We start from the raw sequence: 21788 nt of genomic DNA on the forward strand, positions 1-21788 counted from the left end.
TTACATGTGCCAGATCATTCACATGTAACATACTGTCTAGGGACAATGTGAAAAAGCAGGGATTTAGATGAAGTCTGTATTTTTGAGGCCTGACTCTTGTCAAACTTCCCCTGGTATGAGTGAGCTCTGGTGAAGCCAATGAGTGAGCACCTCTGATGAGAGGTGTGAGTAAGGTTAAAAACATGCCACTGGTTCACACTAACAGGTCATTGTGGCTAAAGTATATTCTCATATACAGAACTCTGCAACACTATTAACACCCATTTACAAAACACTACAGTGATGGTTATTGGCACATAAAAAACTCCTTCTCTATATGAAAACATACACAAAATAGATAAGAACTGCCTTTTTTCCCCCCAGACTTTTAAAATCTATATATAGTTGCCTTTGAGGAATTTAACCCCCAGTATCACAAACAACAATATTTCTTTAACAATGTTCACCTAGAATTTTACTGTGCTGACATTTGTAACACTGCCACAATCTAGACCACTTGTGGATTATGCTTAACTGTACTGTACACAAGGTGATGAAGATTGATAGAAAACCACTAAGATTTTTGCACGAAAGTATGACTTGTTAAAATCAAGAGAACAATTGAGTCACTTTATAGGCAGCAGCTACATGTAAGCTGTAAATGTTACCCGCAATAAAAACACATTTTGCCATAAAGCACATATTGTGGCATTATCTGCTTCTGGCCTGGTACACAAAGCTTGATTTTCTTCCCAATTCAGAGGAATGGGTTTGGTTAGCTTGATTTTCTCAGAAAAAAGTGCACGCATATCTTATTCTTTAAAGTGCTTTGCAGAACCTCTCTTCTGCCTCGACCTCTATCCCAAGACCATTCTCTGCTGTAAAGATTCTGCCTCTTTTGTAGTAGTGATGTTCAGCCAACAAAGCCCCTTACACAAGTAAAATTTCAAGACAACCATGTTAGAAGAGCATCAACAAGAAGTAGAAAGCTGGGTAAAAAGTGGAGAAGTACAGGGTCTGTCTTTTCTTTGCCCACTGAATGCCTGTGGGACTGCACCCAATACTCCCACAGACTAAGACAAGACCCTTGCTCAGGGTCTGCGGCAGCCCCTGAAGGTCAAAACTTCTCCCCAGTGCTCAGCCCAAGTGACTGCGATAGGCAAAAGAGATTTCACCACGGAAAACGTACAAGCTTTGCCAACTCCACTGCCACATCCTCATCTCCACACAGGCAGGGGAGAGCAACACTAGAGTGCTTCTTCCCCAACAGCCCCTCCATTCCTGTCCAAAGAACCAAGCACATTCCCTTGCCCCATCATCCTCACCGCACAAGGGAGACAAACCAGAGACTGCTCCTGCTGGCTACAACACCCACTCTGCTGAAACTTGACTTTGTGCTGCTTTTGATGCATCATTTCCTTCTTCTCCCCTCCCAACCCTAACTCCTACGCGAGTGAAATGTGGCATTATCAACCCATGCAAAAATAAGTTAGTGTTGGAATAATGGTCCTTTGTGATCGACCCTTTCTTGCTCCACAGTTTCTGCCAGCATTGTCACTGCACCTCCCAAGGAAACGTCTACAAGAGTGGCTGATCCAAGGTGCCCACACAGCAATGCAACTCCAGCCCTCCAAATGACTCCTGGGCCTTGCTTTGACTGTATCTACCTTCAAAACAGGTTTGGTTCTCTTGTTAAAAGATTATTTTGATCAACAAAGTGACAAGGGGAAGAAAAAAGTGCCAAATTATCTCAAATTACTCAGCATGGTGAAAAAAAACTACTACATGCAAATTAACATGAATTAAATTTAGAAATATTAAAAATGCACCAGGACTTGTTTCATTTATAGCTGGTGTTAACTCACAACACCAAGAGTCGGTAGATAATTCAGAATTAAAATGTCTCAAATTATTTTGTTTAATCAGTATGCCCAACCCTCCCAGCAGTATTACTCTAGCACTCCTCATGCACAGAATACCTGAATTAAGTGTGCAGTCCTTGTGAAGAAACAATTTCACATCTTCTGCAAAAAGCTTTCAATAAAAGAATATTGTGCTTAGACACATTATTTATGCTACTTCATAAATGAAAATCTTGTAATAAGAAATTATTCACTATTTTTATTCCTCTATCTGGAATATTACTAAATCTACCTTTAGCAAAAGTCTCTTAAAACTTAAAATACTCATAAATATAAAAAATATTTGCAAAATAGAAACATATTTCTAATTTTCTTCATAAACTCTAAATGTTCACAGATTCTAAAAATAAAACCCTAACAGCATAAGATTAATTTGACGTATCTGATCTCATTTTTTAATACACATGATGCTTGGTACTATGTTCAGTGTTTGTAAGGTATGGAATGCTGTCTTGGTGTGAAGAAACCCTAAAAGGAAGACTTAAAACCCCGCTCTCCATAGGCACAGAACAGGACAGGACAATAAAGAAGCCAATGTATTTTGTACCCTCATGGCCAGTAGCAGTGAGGAATAAAATGCATGTTTCAATTGCTGTGCCTTATGAGAAAGGACAGGGGATACAAACCTTGAGAAAACCATTTTCAGTGAGACTGAACCTGTGTGAGAGAACCAGCCCAGTGCTGTACGCGACTGAGCGCCCCTTTGGGAAGGTCCGTGAAACAAGGCTGGCAGAGAGAGAGGTCTTCTGCTGCTAAAAAGCCCCAGCACTGCCTGCAAAACAGAAGAGGCTGCTGACCCTGTGACAATGACCTTTCCAGTGACTTCACTTCAGTTTATGCCCCACACCTGCAGCATTCCTCTCCCTGTGGACACAAACGAGAGGTCAGGGCTGACACGGGGCCGGTGCTGGGACACCGGGTCCTGCCTCATCCCTGCTCCAGCAGAACACAGCAAGCAAGGAATGTCCACAGGTGTGAAGGTGAGTGTGGGCTCCTGCTTTTGGGGCCATCAGAAGTCCCCATCCCCAGAATCCAGTAAATACCCACTTAAACCTATCAACTGCATAAGCGCAGGTTGGATGTTACACACCTATGCACACACTGCTCTAGGTGACAAAACTGCTTCCAACACAGGTCTTCAAACACAAGTTTTTGGTTTCAGAAAAAAGTTAATTTCTCCTTGAAACGATTTTGTTCTTCTCTGTGCCAAGTATCTCTTTTTCTCATTTTAGGTACTGCACCTTCAGTGAAGGCTTCAAAGAGGTGGCAGTGGAACAGAGACATCCCACAGAGGGGGGCATTTGTAGAGAGGTCTGAGGACCTCAGCATTTTCAACAGATAGATCTGGAGATTTCAGCATTTTCTACAGCTGGTGCTTTCAAGCATAAAAATATTGTGCGCTTAAAAGGGAGGCAGGATGGAAGGCATGAGAACCAGCCCTCTTACCACAGAAGATGTTCAAGTCAAGCTGCTCTTTGCAAAGATTCATTTGAAATTCCCTCTGTCTAATATGTTTTTCCCTTTTAGCCCCAGTCAAGTCACAGAAGGATTCCTTAAAATGTTTTCATTCCAAAAATATTTATCTGATTAAGGTAAAAGAAAAAAGGAAAAAGAAACAAGCGAAAAAAAAGAAAAAAAAAAAAAACAACAAAACACACCCAGTCCCTGAAGGACAATAATTGGAGAATAAGAACTCCCCCCATAGAAGATTAGATAACATAATGTCAGACTTCTTTACATCAACAAAAGCCCATGTTATCCAATAAAAATAATTAAGTAACAAATTTCCAGGCTTGGTTTTGATAACAACTCAACATGAGTGATATTTTTCAACCCAAGAAAAACCCACAAACCAAATCTATAAAAGCTAATGAACCTAATGACTTCTTTAATCTTTACACAATAAAAAATAAATGTAATTTTGCCAAATAAAGGGGCATCAGCCCACAGGCAGAGGAATTTTTCCACATTCTTTCATGAAGCAAATATTTCAAAGATAAGAATTTGAATTGTTGATGCTTTCAAACTCGTATCTTTGAAGACTTATAGCGGTGAGGACAGGACAAAGGAAAAAGAAAACATAATATTTTTATGTAGCTGCATAAAATTCAATTTGCCAAGGTGAATAAATATACCATTCATATTTTCATTACCATGCTAAAGGCAGCCAAGTTAGTTTTGTGCCTGACATTTTCTTGACAAGTTTGCAATGCTTCGGTAAGGCAATTAGAGATGCAGGCTTCTTCTCATGGCTAATATTTCTCTTTAGATCCAGCAAGACACTAATTGACTAAGGAAATTTGAAGAAAAATTCACTGGGAGTCATTTGCTCTGCACATAAGGAGATAAACTGAAGGCAATAATTATTCACAAGCAAAAGGTGCAGGAGGGATGACCACTGTGCATTCAGCAGCACAAACCCCCTCCCCTCTTTCTCTTTCTTTTAGCTAATGGTATTTTTGTGTTCAAAACTAGGCACAAACCAATATGTTCAAATGCTAAAAAGGAAAACAAATGGAATTATTTTTTTAAACTGAAGCCTCTATGTTATACCTAGCAATATACACCAGTACATTTGGACATGTGGCCACGTACTGAGCTCTGTTTTCCTGCTGTCACTAATTAATTTTGCCAGCTTTTCTCAGAAACACAAACTCCCAACTGCAGCATGAACTCAGGAGCAGCAGTGGGTGGATAACCTGGTGTAGTACAGACACACACCACCCTTGTGAACCACCATCCAGGTGAGTATGGCTCTCTACTTGCTATCTCAAATAAATAATGGAAATTATCTTTGGGTAAATTTGGGAAATGCCCCTCTGACAGATACAGAAGGTATTTGTGTTTTCCCAATCAGTTAAACCTTTTAAATGGTTACTATTACAGCAGCTTATACATTTATCCTTTGCTATACTGCACAGCAGAGCTTTTTCCTTGGCTCCCATGGGATGGGGATCCAACAGCTGTCAGCTGCTTTCTCATCAGCCACTTGATTATTTTAGGATTTGTCAGAATTGGAGATAAGGACAACCCCTGACCATCTAGGATAGCCTTCTGTATTCATCTGGTACAGTGCACCCTACTAAACATCTGGGGATGGAGCAGTGACACACACACTTGGTAAAGTCACATAATTGTGGAATTCAATCTCTTTTGGAAGCCATTGCTTTTAGTTATCAAGAAAATGCTAGCATATTGAATTTCCTCCCAAATGGAGCATTTTTGAACATGAAGGCATTTTAAAATACATAGTAGAAAGGAGAACCAGACCAGAAGCAGGGCAGTGAGGTCATCAGAGAGCTGCTTTTCCCCCAGAAGGCTTTTAAATGATTAAATACATCAGCAGCTGAAAATTATTCCACATCAGAAGCATCATTGTCAGAAAGATGGTAATTACTTCCCTTCACCCGAATATACTCGATATACCTCCCTTCATCAGAATCTGACATACCACATGTACATAGCCTGTTTTCAAACAAAGATTCAATTTCCTCCAGTTTTTTCCCTTTAGTCTCAGGAAGGCAGCCGTAGATGAAAACCAGTCCCAAGGCAGCAAACCCTGCGTAGAGGAAGAAGGCTCCTGCAAAGTAAAACCATGTCACAGTCACTGACAGAGGTTCCCATCCCTCCCTCCTCTGTGCCAGAGCAGAGGGAGTGACAGCAGCAGCAGGCTGTGGCTTCAAAGCACAGTGTAAAAGCAAAGACTGGAGTGGCAGGGTTACAGCAATGAGCTGTGGGGCTGTGGGTGTACGAGGAGGACTCTTTATTGCCCTGTGTTTATTGCAGTGTGTTTCTTGTTAGTGGTATGTTCTGTTATTGCCCAAGCTAATGGTTTAGTCCAAAATTATTCCTTCCCACCCACCTTGTCAATCTGTCCTAAACTATCTGCTTTGTGCCAGCCCTCTGCTTGGAATTCCCCTTTGGAAATCCCCTAAAACTGGACCTCTCATTAGTCCCTGTGACCCAGTTTTCTCCCCTGCCTCCCTCACTGGACAGTGGCTTTGTAAACCCTACCCTTTATCCCTCCTCAGAATTTCTCCAATTTGTACCTCCCCCTTGAACCTCCCCCATATTTAAGTTGTTGCACCTTCACCCTTTTTGTCTTTTGCCACCCTGGATTCCTCAAAGTTATAAATCCTTTTTATCCTATGCAAAAGGCCTCCCCCTCCTCCTTGCCTCCTTTGAACACAATCTGTCAGCCAAAAGGCCACGGAGCCATAGCTCCAGCCACATCTAAGGGCTCCTGTTCTTGGGGTGGAACTCACGCTGGGCATGGGAACGTAGTGACAAAGTGAGTGCAGCTCTGGCTGCTGTGACATTGCCCCATTGCTCGGCAAAGTAAATTGACAAAGCAATTCCAATTCACATGAAAGATAGCACACATGCTTTCTGGGCAAGCTGCCCTGCTCTTAAAATAAATAGCAATTAGACAATCACATGCCCAAATTTTAAAAAGCAGCCATGAAAGGAAAGAGCTTTCTTGGTTTGTCTTGACAGTGAAGGACACATTAAGACAAGTCTTCAAAATTAAAAACTCCAGCAAAAGAAATGAGTCAGGATTAAAATAATGTTTGTGACTTTTATACCTCATTATTATTTTAAAGTGGTGACAATTAATACTGAGAAAGACCTTGTTCCTGCCCACAGTCCACCATACCTGGAGGGGCAGAGAGGTACCAAAGGACCAACAAACATTTACCAAGTGTTCCTACACTGATGGCTCAAAGGAATAACGAGTAGAGCTGAAAGGCTCTGCACTAGTAAGGATGTGAAGGTCACATCAACTCCCTGGCAGATTAATGTGATTTAAATTACTTGTACTGGAGTGGCTGAGCAGTAACCTGATAAATACTCACAGGCTCCCACAGACAGCATTTTATCAACAGCTGTGTTTCTGCAAGTGTCATCTGATACTGGCCCTGGATGTCACCATGAACTGGAAAACTGCAGATGCTCTCACCTGAAGTGGGAGTCAGCATTATTTCACTAAAACAAAAGTGGCATTTTTTCCAGCTTCTCTGTTTTAATCAACTGTTTAGGTTCTCAGTTAAGGACAAAAATAAATGTTTCTTCTGAAATCCAGACCAAACTCTATGATCCAAGCAGGTGGTATCAAATCTCTAGTCTTACGAAACCACAATGGGTTGAGAACCCTGACACTTCATAGCAAAACCAGTGGAGGGACCCAGAATCCAGAGAAAATCTCTGTGCCAATGGCAGTACTGCACATTGTTACTTACTGTACTGTTACTTACCATAGTATGTCAGGTATTCAGCTGTATGCAGAAATGTCAGTGACACGAGCACATTGAAAACCCAGTTGACTCCAGAAGAGCATGCATTTCCTGTACTTCTAGCCCAAAGTGGATAAATTTCAGAATTGACAGTCCAGGGCATAGGACCCATCCCTAAGAATCAGGAATTAAAGGATCAAGCTCACTTTAATGACTAAACTTGAAACCGAATTTAAGATGTAGCTTCACTATTTGACATTTTAAACTTATATATGAAAACAAGTATTTCTTACCAGGTGCAAAGAAAACCAAATACAAAATAAGGCCCAGAAGTGCTGTCCAAGAGTAGGGAGTGGGGCAGAAATTGTACGCCCAAAATAAATCTTCCTTCTTGAATACACTTTCATTTGAACACCTGAAAATCAACAAAACACCTTTTTATTAATGAATTTTCAAGGCAATAGTTGACATTGCAATATAAACATGGCAAGTAATGTCTTAATAAAAGCTGGCCAATGTACAAGTAAGATAAAAAACCTGAATTCCTGTAAATTTATAGAGATCTTTGAGCAAAGTTCTACATCCAAAAACGTGTTATTTTCTCAAACCTGGTCTTAGGAAGAGTAATCAGCAGAACATTCCTGAATTTAAATATTTGCCTTGTATTTACAGATCTTTTTCAAGCAACCAGTCTTTATCACACAAGTGGTGATACCAAAGCCCACGATACAAATTCACAGGAGTACCACACAGTGCAAAACCAGCTGCAGCAGCAGGACTATGAGCTGAAGATGCTGTACACAAGGATTTAAGGTCAGATGGAAGTTAGCCCTTACATCTGCTGAACCAGCTACATGCAGCACACTTCAGGTGTAATCAGAAATGTCTATGGAGTGTGCCAAGGTCAAGTGAAGTCATGAAGAAAAGAGGTGTGCATTTTTCCTTCCTACACAGTGAAATAGTTTAGGAGATGGTAGTGCTTGTAATTAGCTACTAAAAGAAAATATGTCTCTATTCCAAGGACCATGTGGGAATTCCATATGTCAAGGAATAGGTATAAGATCAGGTATTTCCCTCTGACTGACAAGAAATTTTTTTTAAGGTATACTGGCAACTTTATTTTGTGTTGTAATTTTTAAAAAAATAATTATCATTTGTTTAAAGGAACAAGTAATATATGTAACTAGTGAAACTTTTCAGCTGCCAGCCACCTCATCCATTGCTAAAGATGAAAAACCCTATACTTTCAGGAGAGAAGAGTTAAGCAGACACTACTATTTCATATGCAAACAATGTTATTTACTTGCAAAGAAGAAATCACAGAGAGCTGAACATCTGCCTGGGTTATGATTTCCAGATCAGTTGAGCACTTATGTGAAAGATATGATCCTCTTGACAGGAGGAAAACCAGAATGAAGATGGTTTATCACCTGCAATGGGCAATAGGTGGGCAACAAGTTGTAGATGGTGGAGCAACAGCCCCCCTGCAATGCTTCAGAGTTGAACAGCAATGTGCTAAGCACTGATGACCAAACCACCAGCACTTCTGGGGCAGAAATCTTCCCTATGTTATCACTGATGAAAGGACAACATTTAAAGCAGGATATGGTAAAGTCCCAGATCCAATTTCAGGACAGCTGGAAATCCAAAACTCAAAAATATTTAAAAGAGAGACCTTAACCCTACAAATATTGGGAAAATGCATGTCTGAAATCTTGGTAAAATCATAATGCTTCCTTAATGGCAGTAACCTGTAAGATTTGCAGTTCCACTTTGCACTTGAGCAGCACCTGATGAAGTGGAGAGATGCCGAGCCCTTAATTTGGGGTTGGCAATGCAGCCAGTGCCAGTGTGCACCTTTCCACCCTTCCACAGCTCTGCCTTGCTGAGTTCCCCTGGAAAGGCCACCTCATCCAGGCCATTGATTAATTATCACTCTTGAGATGGAAAACACATAGAAAACAGATCAGCTGAACATCCCTCTCAAAGACACATCCTTTGTGCCTGGATACAGACTGGCCCACTGCAAGAACACAGGAGTGCTCAGTTCCACACTGCTTTAACATCATCACTTTTGCTTCTTTTGCTGTTATGCAAATTTCATTTGCAGGTGTTTGTAATGAATACGAGCTGATGAGCACTTTTAAGCATCTTGATGCTGAGATGAAGTCCTCCATTCTCCCCAGCCAGATTGGCAGATCTGCAGAGAGGGCCTCACACTTTCTCTCAAACAAAACTGCAGAGACATACTTGGTCTATTATCCTGCATCCATCTCCATGAGCACAAGCCAACATGCTGATTCATGTAGACACAACTGCAGGCAGGTCATTCCTTCCCCTGCCATCCTTCCCCAGTTGTGTCCCACTTTTGACAGAGTGGAACACAAATGATACAAGGGAAAACCAGATATCTCCAAAGTCTCCTGTGACTGAGGCCACTCATCTTCTCTCCGCTGTCTGCTCCTAACAGAGAGGAAATTTTGTTGCAAAAAAAGCAGATTCAGAGCAATGAAATGGGAAAATGAGTACTTGAGACTAGATTAAATAGAAACCTGGCAGTTATAAACTGTGCTTTGCTTATCCTTCAGTTGTAAACCGGCATGGCACACATGGTAAAAGCAAAGACATCTGCATTTGTTGGCATCTTGTAGTGCTGGGAATGTTAAAAAATAACACTCCTTCAAGGCTGGAGATTTGTTTGAGCTCTATTACTGTGCTAATCCTGCTACTGTGCCACTGTTCCTGTAAGACCTATTATTTTACTGAAGAGTATGTTTATAATTAGCATGCAGTTCATTACCAGACAAAATTCTGAATTTTGTCCTGCATGAAGGGAGCATATACGACGGAAGCAGAGGAGCAGCTACCCATCACTTCATAAGCTGAAACACAGAAGAAAATCAAAGAATCACAGAATGGTGTGATCTGCAAGGGACCTTAAGGATCATCAAGTTTCTACCCTGCCTTCTATGAGCAGGGACACCTTTCATTAGACCAGGTTACTCAGAGCCCTATCCTTCAGTGTCCCTGAACACTTCCAGGGATGGGGCATCCACAGTTTCTCTGTTCCCCAGCCTGTTAACATCCCTGTTGATGATCTGGATGTGGGAATTGAGTCCACCCCCGGTAAATTTGCAGACAGCACCATGTTGGGTGGGAGTGTTGAACTGCCTGAGCGTAGGAAAGCTCTGCAGAGACCTGGACAGACTTGAACGATGGGCTGAGGACAAAACTGCAGGAGGTTCAGTAAGGCCAAATTCTGGGTCCTGCACTTGTGTCCCAGCAACCCCATGCAGTGCTACAGGCTGGGGCAGGAGTGGCTCAAGAGCTGTTTGGCAGAAAGGGACTTGAGTGTGCTGGTCAACAGTGGGCTCAATATGAGCCAGCAAGTGCCCATGTGGCCAAGAAGGCCAGTGGCATCTTGGCCTGTTGTGGCCAGCTCCTGCTGGGCAGTGATCACCCCACTGTACTCAGCACTGTACTGCACCTCGAATCCTGCGTTCAGTTCTGGGATCATCACTTTAAAGAGGACATCGAGGTGCTGGAGCATGTCCAGCCAAGGCCAACAAAGCTCATGGATGGCTTAGGAAACAGTTCTTATGAGTAATGGCTGAGGGAGCTGAGTTTGTTCAGTCTCGAGGAGAGTCAGGGGGCACCTCATTGCTGTCTGCAACTACCCAAAAAGAGATTGTAGTTAGACAAGGGCTGGTCTCTTCTACAGTGACTGAGGAAAGAGGACCAGAGGAAATGGCCTTAAGCTGAGATAGGGGAGATTCAGGTTAGATATTAGAAGATGTTTTTTCCCTGTTAGGGTGGTCAGGCATTGGAATAGGTTGCCCAGAGAGTGTTGGTGTCACCATCCCTGGAGGTGTTTAAGAGGCTGGTGCTGGGTGATGTGCTTTAGTGGTTACAGTGGTAGTGCTGGGCTGATGTCAGATTTGATCTTAAAGGGCTCTTCCAGCCTTGATGATTCTATGGTTCTGTGAGGTTCACAAGGGCCCTGCTCTCAAGCCTGTCCCTCTGGGGGAATGGCATCCCTTCCCTCCAGTGTGCCGACAGCACCATGAGCTTGGTGGCATCTGCAAACTTGCTGAGGGCACACTTGATCCCACTGTTCCTGCCACCAACAAAGATCTTAAACAGCACCAGTTCCAGTACTGACCCCTGAGGAATGCCACTTTTCCCTGGTGTTCACTTGGTCATTGAGTTGTGACTGCACACATTGAGTGACCACCCAGGCAATTCCCTGTAATTGGTACAAGTGAAATGATGCAGTCAGGTACTGGTGCAAAGAGGTTGTATGTGCCAATATGCTGGGTAATATTCACATTGGTACAACCAGTGAAGACACACCACATCATAGCCTCTGAAATTACTGCCAAACCAAAAAACAGGAAAATGCTACACTGAAAGCCTTTACTGTGAATTTCTTTGGCTATGTGTTTTCTACAGGCTTCTTAAGATGCACATCAATTCTAATTAGTGCAAGTCTGACCAACCAACAATTGATGCAAAAAATTCAACTGACTGGAAATGAATGAGAAGATCAGTGGATTTTCAAATTACAAGCATTATATGGTCAGTTTCAAAATCACAGAAAGCATCCTCTATCAGATATGGTCTGAAGCTCAAAAGAACTAAAGCTTTGCTCCCTATCTCCTTAAATTACCTTTTATGGCACACAAAAGAAGGTAAGAAAAGAGCAGGTGTGGGAGTCTAAAATATTATTGCAAATATCAGGAGGATGAAACAGGATAAAACCATTTCCATGGCAATCAATGTAAATTTTCCTTATACTTGAGCCATTTTGGCTGTACAGTAATTCTGAAGCAAAACACTGAAAACCCCAGTGTGAGAAATGGCTGGGCAAGACATAGCACAGGAACAAGACAGAGACCAACCTGATTTTCTTCTCAAATATCCATTAATTTTTGCTTTGCTGTACAGTGAGGATTGTCTAGCCCTAAAGATACAGCTTTTGGGTGAATTGTTTCATTGTGAACATATTCAAGTATATTTCATATATTTTTAATATGAAAGCTGCTGACTTCTCACTGTCTTTTAAGCCCTTGAGAAGCATCTTAAATAGATTTAGATCAAAAATCTTAAAAGGTCAAAATTCAAATCAAGTCAGGCAAAGGAAATTACTTCTGAAGAAAAACACTAATGTGATCGTCCATCTCTGTAAAATGCTTGCTAGAACAAGCATATTTGAAATTTACACATTGCACTCTGAGATAAACTTGGACAAATCGGGTGCTTATGGCACAGAAAGATTTCACAGTTAATTCACAGTTTCACTAATCCCCCATTTCTTTGTTCTAACACAAGTAAAACAACTTTAGGACTGCTGTTATGATAGCCTTTTGTGCCTGGGTTATCAGGATGATGATAACCTACAATTTGCCAATTTAAGTCTCGAGTGCAACATAAATGTATTTGATTTACTAAAAATCTCCTTCAAGGAGATTTTTAAAGTCTCCTGTGTAGAGTGCTGACTTTTATATCATGACAATCCACTGGACAATATAAATTTATGCCAAGTTTATTGACTCATGTTTTAATTTGAAGTCTGTCATGGAAATGACCGAGGACAAAAGAGACATGATTTAGAGTAGCTGCTGTTTGGATGGAGGAAGGATTTTGTGGATGGTGCTTGGGAACAACTAAGATTATTTATCCACAAGCAATTACTCATCCCGTAGAAGAATCTGAATCTCAACATTTGGATTAGTTCTCATAAGTTCAAGCCCCTCTTCTGCAAAAGATACTCATTTGTCTGAACAAGCCCCAACTACCCTAGAGGGCAGAATGTATCAAGGTACCAGATGAACTGTATAATAACTTAGTGGTAAAGGAGAACTTTGGAAACTGCCTCTACCCTGTCCATCACATGGCCTCTCAAATCCACCCAGGTACAACCAAAATAGTTATATTAGCACAACCCATAGAAATCAGTTAAACCATGAGGTACAGTTTCACTACAAATCAGCATATTCTGTTTTAAAGAAAAATCCTTGCTCCTTTCTTATACATGTGTAAGATGCTGTCTGAAGCATCAAGAGAACTGCAACTCAACCTGAAGGCAAACAGATTTCTTTAAACCTGAATAATGCCTGAATTAATAATTTCTAGCTTTCTCACAGATCCCTAGCTACTGTCTTCCATATGCTTCAAAAGCTCCACACCTCTCTGGAGAAGTTTTCATTTATCACTTTGACTTTATAGTTTACACAAAGAAATAATTCATCCATTAAACCAGATGTTACCTAAAAATATGCAGATTAAGCTTCTTACATGAGTTAACAGCAACTGAAAAACCAAGAAACAAAATAAAAACCCCCAAACCAAAACCCCCCCAAAACTCCAGACAAACAGAAAAGAATAAACAGATGCAGCCTTGAAAAGCTATAGCCATAAACTTTCATGAGACTCAGCTACACATTGCTTAACCTTCATTGCATAAAATACAGAGTTTTGGGACACTTATAGAAGCCTTTTGCTATAACTGGCAAAGAGTTGGGTTTTTTTGTTTTCTTTTTTCTTTTTTTTTTTTTTTAATACTAGCATATGTTTCAAAAACCTGGAAAAATATTTTAGTTCACAGCAAAGAAAGCAAATTGCACCTCAGCAAATGACTGGTGCATCTGCATGTGATGGAAAAAGTCTTTATCACATTGACCCCCCTGCTACAGGATCTATCCATTATAACTACAGACTTGATCTTAAGAGCCTTTTCCAATCTAAATGATTCCATGATTCTCAGCCATGTCACAACACACACCTGCCATAGATTTAGCACACTGTTCTGATTTACCTCTGTCCTGGCTACCTGATCACAGATTAATATATTTTTTAAATATTATTATTTATTTACCTAACAATCTTTAGGTTTGAATTCAAACACTTTCACAAGCTGAGAAATTTCAGCTATGAAATGCTGTCCAAGCTGTCAGCTACAATTCTTCAGTCTGCTGTCACACCCCATGGGTTTCGAGCTTCATTCTTCATCATATGTACCAGGAGGGGAGAGAGACAAATCCCTGCTACTGCCTGAACTCTGTCCAACAGGCTTCTCTATCACCTTTTGAGCACTCCTTACCTTGAGAAATGGACTCAAACCAGGAAAACACAGAATAATGTTTACCCAGTTAAAGCCCAACCATTTCAGACCTCAGAGCAGCTGACAGTGCACTCCAAAGCTGGGAGCAGAAAGAAGTATATATCAGGTTTTTATTAGAGGAGACACAATAACTTTGATCCCACTACACAGAGATCGACTTATTTTTCTTCCCCAGTTTTTTCCCCACTCTTCCAAAGTATCAGATGGTCACAAAAAGTGCCAGGAAACATCTGATGTCTCTGTGCTCTACAGTGTCCTATCCTAGTCCTAGCTCTGATTCTCACTGGACACACTTGGTTTACCCTAGTACAAATTAGAATTAACTAGTAATAATTAAATTGTATGATTTCATAATCATAAATAATTCAAATATTATATGAATAGCACAGGAACTTGGGAGAGGTCATAGAACTATGAAACATAATCCACTGTTCACTTAACAAATACCTAGTAGTCAAAAGTACAGAATTTTAATGGGCAGAACTCAAATCAAAAGCTGATCAAAATGCAAAAACTTAATTAGCTTTGAGCATAAGCATCTTAGCTGAATGTCACAGTCCGTCGTGCATTTCTGCCATTTCTGATCATTTCAAGTACTTCAATCACTAGGTGATAGGTCACAGTTTCAAAATATGGTATTTTGTGTTGTTTTCCAATGTTGGACACTTTCAGGTACAAAATTGGCTCTTCAGATGAGAGAAAACAAAAGAAGGAATGTGCCTTCCTTCTTTCATTTTTTGGTGAAATGCTTCAAAACTGCTCCAATTTTCAACAAAGACACGAAGCAATGACAGAAAAATAAGGAACAGAAATATCATAAATATTTTGTCTTGATTTTGCAAAAAAGATATTTTGCACTCTTTTCTGGAAAAGGATTTAAAAATACTTTTATATATATTTAAACAAAATCAGTACCTAATAAAATAATTTAAATAAAATCCTCAAATATCTAAATATATTAATGCACAAACTGAGTGCACAAAGGAGCCATCTACATTCATTTGCATCTAAGAGCACACTCTGGAAGCAACAGCTTCCAGAAAACAACTTGGTTAACACCAGTTAAGGGCCTGACAGGTTGAAATTGTAGCTGGAAAAATTAGGTATTCTCCAGTTAAGAAGGCATGAAAAAAGTTGGTTTATTATGCACAGCCAGAAGACTACTTCAAGGTTTATAACTGAAAAATTCAGTGACACCAACAGCAGTGAGTGATAATGACAAGATGGAGAATAAAATAACTGTGCATACAACAAATAAACAAGGGCACAATCCAGTAATTATTTCTGGAGAGATTCTTCATAAAGCTACGTAAATAGTTTAAGGATATGGTTTTTGGTGGGGTTTTTTTGTTTGTTTGTATTTGGCTTTGGTTTTTGTTTTGTTTGTTTGGGGATTTTTTTGGGGGGGTTATAGTAATTTTAAAAATATATTTTAAATATATTCATTTATATATTCAGGATATATAAATATATTGTGAGGAATATTTTTTCAAATTAAAGTATGACTCAGTAGCTTGATATGCTGATATTTAGTGGCAGAAAATATTTCTCAAAAACATCAGAGAAAGGTTCACTGGAATTTGACATCATACAAGGTCAAAGTTACAGCAAGATAATGCTAAAGGAGAAGCAAAGCCCACAGCTGTGAAGTGTTTTCATGAGAAGACACAAGAACACATTTTGAACAACTTGAAACATAATCCTGTGTATTTACAAGCTAAAGAAGTCTATGAAAAAGCAACAGTAAAAGAGTGAACCATTTCAGGTAAGGCTCAGAAGGCAACATCAGGCAATGTAAGATTTCTGCCCTTTTTTCCCCTGTCAAGGACATATTCCAATGGTTTACAAAAACTGACATCTGTGTACTTTAAAGATTGAGACCTTCAGTAACTTTTCCTGCTTTTTCATATGTAGAATACATTGATTCAAAAAATTAAAAATAACCACAGAGTGTTTCACAATCACTAAGCTGTCTGACAATTCTTACTGAAATATTCTTAATATTATATAAATCTTGGACTTGTCCCTACAGCATATCCTGTCATTATGGTTTGTGGCTCTACAAGCAATTGTGCCCAGTGGTCTACTGAGATTTCACCTCTCATCAAAGAATTTTTATTTTTTCACGTCCTTGAACAAATTTACTAACCCTAAGTCTTTTATTCTCTTTCAAGATATGTTCTAGTATTTATTGTAGCTTCCAAACTAATGAGAACCCCAAACATTTTATAAATGCTTTATAAAAGTTGGGCTCCAGCAGCATGCCTTCACTAAGTCATGAAGCCTCCCAGATTCCAGTGCTGCTTTTAAAAAGTCTCAGCCAATCCTCAAAATAAGAAAGATCCAGTAAGAGATAAAGAAACAGTTTAGTTCAGTCCTAGTTCTCATAGTGAAAGACTTCAGTTAAATGTTGCAGTTCTCATATTTCTTTCTTTTAGGTATTATCAACTCTTGAAGAACTTCCCAGAGGTGCAGATCAGATTTGAGTAAATATGATGGAAGTGATACTACCCAACATTTTGAAGTCTTTGCCATGATCAGTAGATACTTTAGTTTGACAGTAATATAAAAAAAATTACTAGAAACACACTGCTACCAGATGGAATGGAAAAAACTCCATGATGTGGTAGAGGGAAAGACCCACAATTTGAATGTTAGAACACTTTTATCCTCATGCATTCATGTACAGGTCTGGATGGAGATGTGATGTGTGTGGTGGGGCTGTGGCTCAGTGATGTGACTTGCACAGAGTGGCCAGTGGGACATGAGAATTCCTGCTCCCAGCACCTTGGTGGCTGCCACAAAAGCTCCATTTAATCGTGTTCACTGCAAGCAAGCACAAACAGATGAAAAGAAACATCTCATGCCACAGTAAGAGCACAGGCACATGGCAAACCCATGCAAAAAATGACATCTGCGAATATTTAACTGCTTGTGAAGTAGATGCCATTTCACAAATTTAAAATATAAGCACAAAACTGTCTCTGCATGACAACCAGCAAAAAGGTATCACAGAGACATTCTGCAAATAGAATGAGCTATTATTTCCCTCCTGGCAGCCATCATGGTTGAGAAAGGCTTGTGGACTCCCTGCGACCCCAGAACATGCTTTAAAGATTGTTTAGTGGCTTTTCTGTTGTTATACAGAAATAGTTCCTTTTTGGAACAATCAGTTTCAGCAGTGAGCACTCACATCCAGTCTGGCTTCATCCAGTCATTGCCAGCTTCCCCTACTTCTCTGAAAGGAGGGAGTGCTCATTAATGATTTGGCCATTTCTTCTGGAAGACAAACCTTCAGGGAATTTCAGAGATGAGCACAAACTGGAAAGTGTCTACCATTCACTTTGGGGGCTGCCAGTGCTAACTGGTGCTGCCCGAGGCTTTCTAGCAGAAGCCAGACAGATTTAGTCACTCTATATTCCTGCCTACAGGCAGGCAGGCTTCATTCTGTTAGAGCTCTTTCAGGACAAAAATACTTATAAATGTAGGAGATGCAAGTGTTAAAGACAGGCTGGCATTGAACATCCATGATGGACTAGCTCAGTAACTCTCCCTCGTGTGCAGACCCCTCCCTGTTCCTCACTGCTCCTGGTCTTGCCCTGAACTGCAACTGCTCTGCTGCTCCTGGTGTTTTTGGTTCTGGATCATGTCTGCTCTGACATGTTTGAGAGCTTATGGATGGAGCACCAGACTGCAATCAAACTACTGACAGAACTGGGGCGATGGGATAGGAGAACTTGTAGCTTTGCTTTCCAGATTTAAAAGTATTTAGTCTCTCTGATTGCAGCATTGGCACTCAATAATAAAACTACTGAAACAAACTGGTCTGAATATTATGATTTCAAATGCAGAACTTTGGAATTTCATGCAGGTTTACAAGAAAAAAAAAATCCACCTGATGCTTAATCTCATTTGTTTTTTCACCTGAATTTATATTTCATTTTCTTACTAATTATAATTTCCAAAGTTCTTTTTGGTTATAGCAGAAATATCAACCAGCTGTCTAATCACTGCAGAAGTATCAGTTCTCCCAGGAGATGCCTCTTTTGTATGCTATATAAAGACAGATTGCCCCAATGAACACTGGTTGGAAGGGCTGAGTGCAGGGCTCAATAATAATAAATATTTCAATATTAACTGAAGAACAGAACAGCATGCAAGAACTGCTGGCATGGTATATGAAAGTCTATTCTCTAAAACACAGGCAAAGAACAGCTGCAAAGGAACATTTTCTACTCCATTAGTCAAGGAACTACAAGACAGCTCAAGGTCACAATTTTAGACATCTGAAGTTGATTTAAACAAATTCCATCCAGACTTCCTATTCTTACTTAAACTTACAAGTAACCTTTATTGATGCTTGTGCTGTCCACCCGGTGCCAGTGGTAGTGTCAAAGGAATGTCATCATGTCAAAAGCATCCCTTGAGTTACAATTGTCAAAAGCATTTCCAAGACTCCGGTAATTAAAGACCAAGGTGGTTGTTGTAACTCAGTATCAAGGTAACTCAGCACAAATATTCACTGGAAGTTCACCCTCCAAATAAAATAGGTTCTATATAACAATCTTTTTTTTTTTCCCCCCCGAATGTTTCCAAACACTTTAGAAAACAATGAAGAAAAAGAAATATATTGCTTTTAACTATCCCAAAGTTTTAGACATACAGAGGTACCATAAAAACTGTACTATAACGCTGAAACCTGGTATGTGAAGTTAGCGAGGAATGGCAAGATTTTATAGTTCCATTTAGAAGAATAAAGCAAATCCCACCCACACCCCAAACTCAAACCACAGGTGGGATGTGGTGACACAATTCCAACACAACCTGAGTCTGCTCTGTGGCTGCAGGCACACTGCTGAGGCTTTACAGATAGTTTCTTGCTTATTCCAGGCAGCAGACCCTGTGCTCCCAGCCAAACCAGCACTGTGCAGAAACAATTTTCCATAGCACTGTTAATAACCTAAAACCTCAGTTAACCACATACTTCAATGGGAATTGAAGAGAGAATAAAGTATCAATCGACTTTGGAATTTTTTACTGAAACAAAAGGGCGGGGGGGAGCTTTCTAAATTTGCTAATCTTGTTGAATCTGAGACAAAAAACCACATAAGAACAAGGAGTTTAAAATAGAGATCAATATTACATGCATTAGCATGCTTTTTTAGCACTTCCCTGCTCTATTTAATTTCCAGTTACTGATACACATGTAAAGTTTATATTTCAATAGTTCTAACAGTAACATTTTGATCACCATAACCTTCCACCTAAATACTGAACTGTGATATTCATTTTCTGCAACTGCAATTTAGACACAATTATTACATTTTAACTACTGTCAGCAACTGTTTTTGCCACCACAACTGAAAACTAACCAGACAACGCTTCAGATCCTGCATTCATTGTTTTAAATAGATCATGGAACAGCATATTTTAAACAGAGCTTTTCCCTGATTCCAGTAGGTGGCAATAGCTCTGCCCTGAACAGCTCAGAGAAACCTGTTTCAGAAGGGGAATGAAGCACTGCATCCCCACCCATGCCTGCTCTGCCAGGGAGGCTCTGAATTAAATCTTCCAACAGAGCTCTCCAAAGAAGATTCCTCTGCTGTCAGCCCTAAAATTCACTGCAAATCATTAATGTTGTAACCGAAAATGAAGCCCTAAGGCTCTAAGAACACTTAAAAGAAGGTAATTATTTCATGCCTGATTTGTGAGAGCGAGCACTTAACAGAGAGTGTTGCTCTGCTTTGATTTGTGCATGCAGGTGCAATACCCATGCCTGATCTAACAAATTTTATAAAATACATAAATGGTAAGTGATTACATTATCTCTAGTTTATTAAATTTATGAACTTTGGGTTCCAAAGTCTCCATTGTTACACACAACTCAACAGTCTGGGATGTGACAGTCAAAGAACTCAGCAGAAATCAAAGTCAACATCTGTCTTTCATGGCCTCTAACATCTAAAAAGAGTTTTACATAAAGAAGTGCTTTTTCAAAATAGGTATTTTCCCAAGAAAATATGCTAAATGGGGACACACCCCATCTGAATCACAGGTCTGAAGAACTCAATAATCAAGCAGAACCTCAAACTTGTCCCTTTTTGCAAAGCTTATGTGACAGCTGTGGAAAACTACAGGACAAAAGGAAGTTTATGCATCCTGCAAGGAGGAAGAAATGCCCAAAGTGCTGCTGTTGAGAAGTATGACCTGCCACCTCACAGACTGCCCACTTCCTAGCCTGTACTGACCAACGAGCTCAGCTAAAGTAAGGTCAAGACTTTACATCAAAGGAATCAATCATTCCAGTTCCTCTTGTGCCAGTGAGGGATTGATGTTACTGCCTCCATTCTCAAGGAAATGACCAACATGTGCAAACAGCATGTACAGTAATTTCTATGACTTAAACTTATCAAACATGTTGAGTTATTCAACAGTCCTACAGCAGAAATGTGTTGATTTGTTTTCCCTCAAAAGTAAAAAATACACTAAAAACTTCATTCTTTTTAAAGAAGGGAAGATATGAAAATTTTACTGCATACAATGTTGTGATTATTGAAGAATTACTTACTATGGAATAAAGGTATATAAGATGGGATGCTGTTAAAGGTACAAGCTTCTGTATGGAGGTCTGGTTTTGGCCCTGTTGAATGGTCTTTATCAGTAAAAATCCTCTACCACACGGGTCTTTCCAATATATTTTCCACCCTCCAAACAGAGAATTTAATTTAGGCAAATCCATTTCACAGCGTAAAAGCCTAAAGGAATCTGCTGAGTCACCACAAATTATTTTTATTTAAATTCAATTTCCACAGTCAATAACCAAATAAATGTGAAAAACAACTATTGGAAAGTCTCCCCTCAGAAAAAAAAAAAAAATCAAAAAAAAAAAATCCACGTGTTCCCAAATATGAGCCAGCTCCCTTTCCTGGGCTGCAAGGCAGGGAGGGCAAATCCCATATCTGTCCCAGCAGCAGCTCCGTGCGTGCTCCCGCTCTGCTCTGCCCCTCTCAGGACCCCTTGGATGAGCAGGGCAGGGCTGTGTGCTCCCCTGCTGAACACAGCACCAGGAGCGAGGCACCCACGTCTCTCAATCTGTCCCTGAGAAGATGAGCAGCTGGAGAAGCTAATTAGCAGCAGGCTCCTATGGGCAATAAAGGCTCTCTAATGTACATTTCATAAGGGAGAGAGAAAAGCTGCAGGAATTATCCTCATCCTCTAAGCACACTGATGAGTGACTGACAGTTCTCTCGTACACACTGGCATTTTTTTCTCTTTTGCTTTCCTATCTCCTTTGCCAGCTAGGAGCAAACATGCTTTTTAAACAGGGAACAAGAGTATTTCCCCTTTAGTTTCCCTTCAGCTGACCAGAGAACGACTGAAAAAAAAGCTGAGAGCTTGCTTCTTCAGCAGATGTATATTTAAATTTTGAGCACCATACCCTCTTCTTTGGACAACTTTCAAAATGAAAGGCACTGACTCAAACATTTTTCCTTTTAAATAATACCATTTTTCTGGACACCAGCATTGGAT

The 21788-nt window shown here is 40.1% G+C and overlaps 1 protein-coding gene across 1 annotated transcript in view; it reads right to left on the minus strand.

Annotated features, from left to right (window-relative positions):
* Positions 1 to 5254: 5254 nt before the first annotated feature.
* The window catches only part of SLC2A13 (solute carrier family 2 member 13), a 134767-nt gene continuing 118233 nt past the window's right edge, over positions 5255 to 21788 (minus strand). Inside the window, exons 8-10 of the mRNA XM_062490788.1 lie at positions 7429 to 7550; positions 7157 to 7309; positions 5255 to 5481 (exon numbers count right to left, since the gene is read on the minus strand). Of these exons, the coding sequence (XP_062346772.1) occupies positions 5255 to 5481; positions 7157 to 7309; positions 7429 to 7550 (502 nt within the window). The remainder of the gene's footprint in view (positions 5482 to 7156; positions 7310 to 7428; positions 7551 to 21788) is intronic.

This window comes from Cinclus cinclus, chromosome 4 (assembly GCF_963662255.1).
Source record: "Cinclus cinclus chromosome 4, bCinCin1.1, whole genome shotgun sequence".
Lineage (NCBI taxonomy): Eukaryota > Metazoa > Chordata > Aves > Passeriformes > Cinclidae > Cinclus > Cinclus cinclus.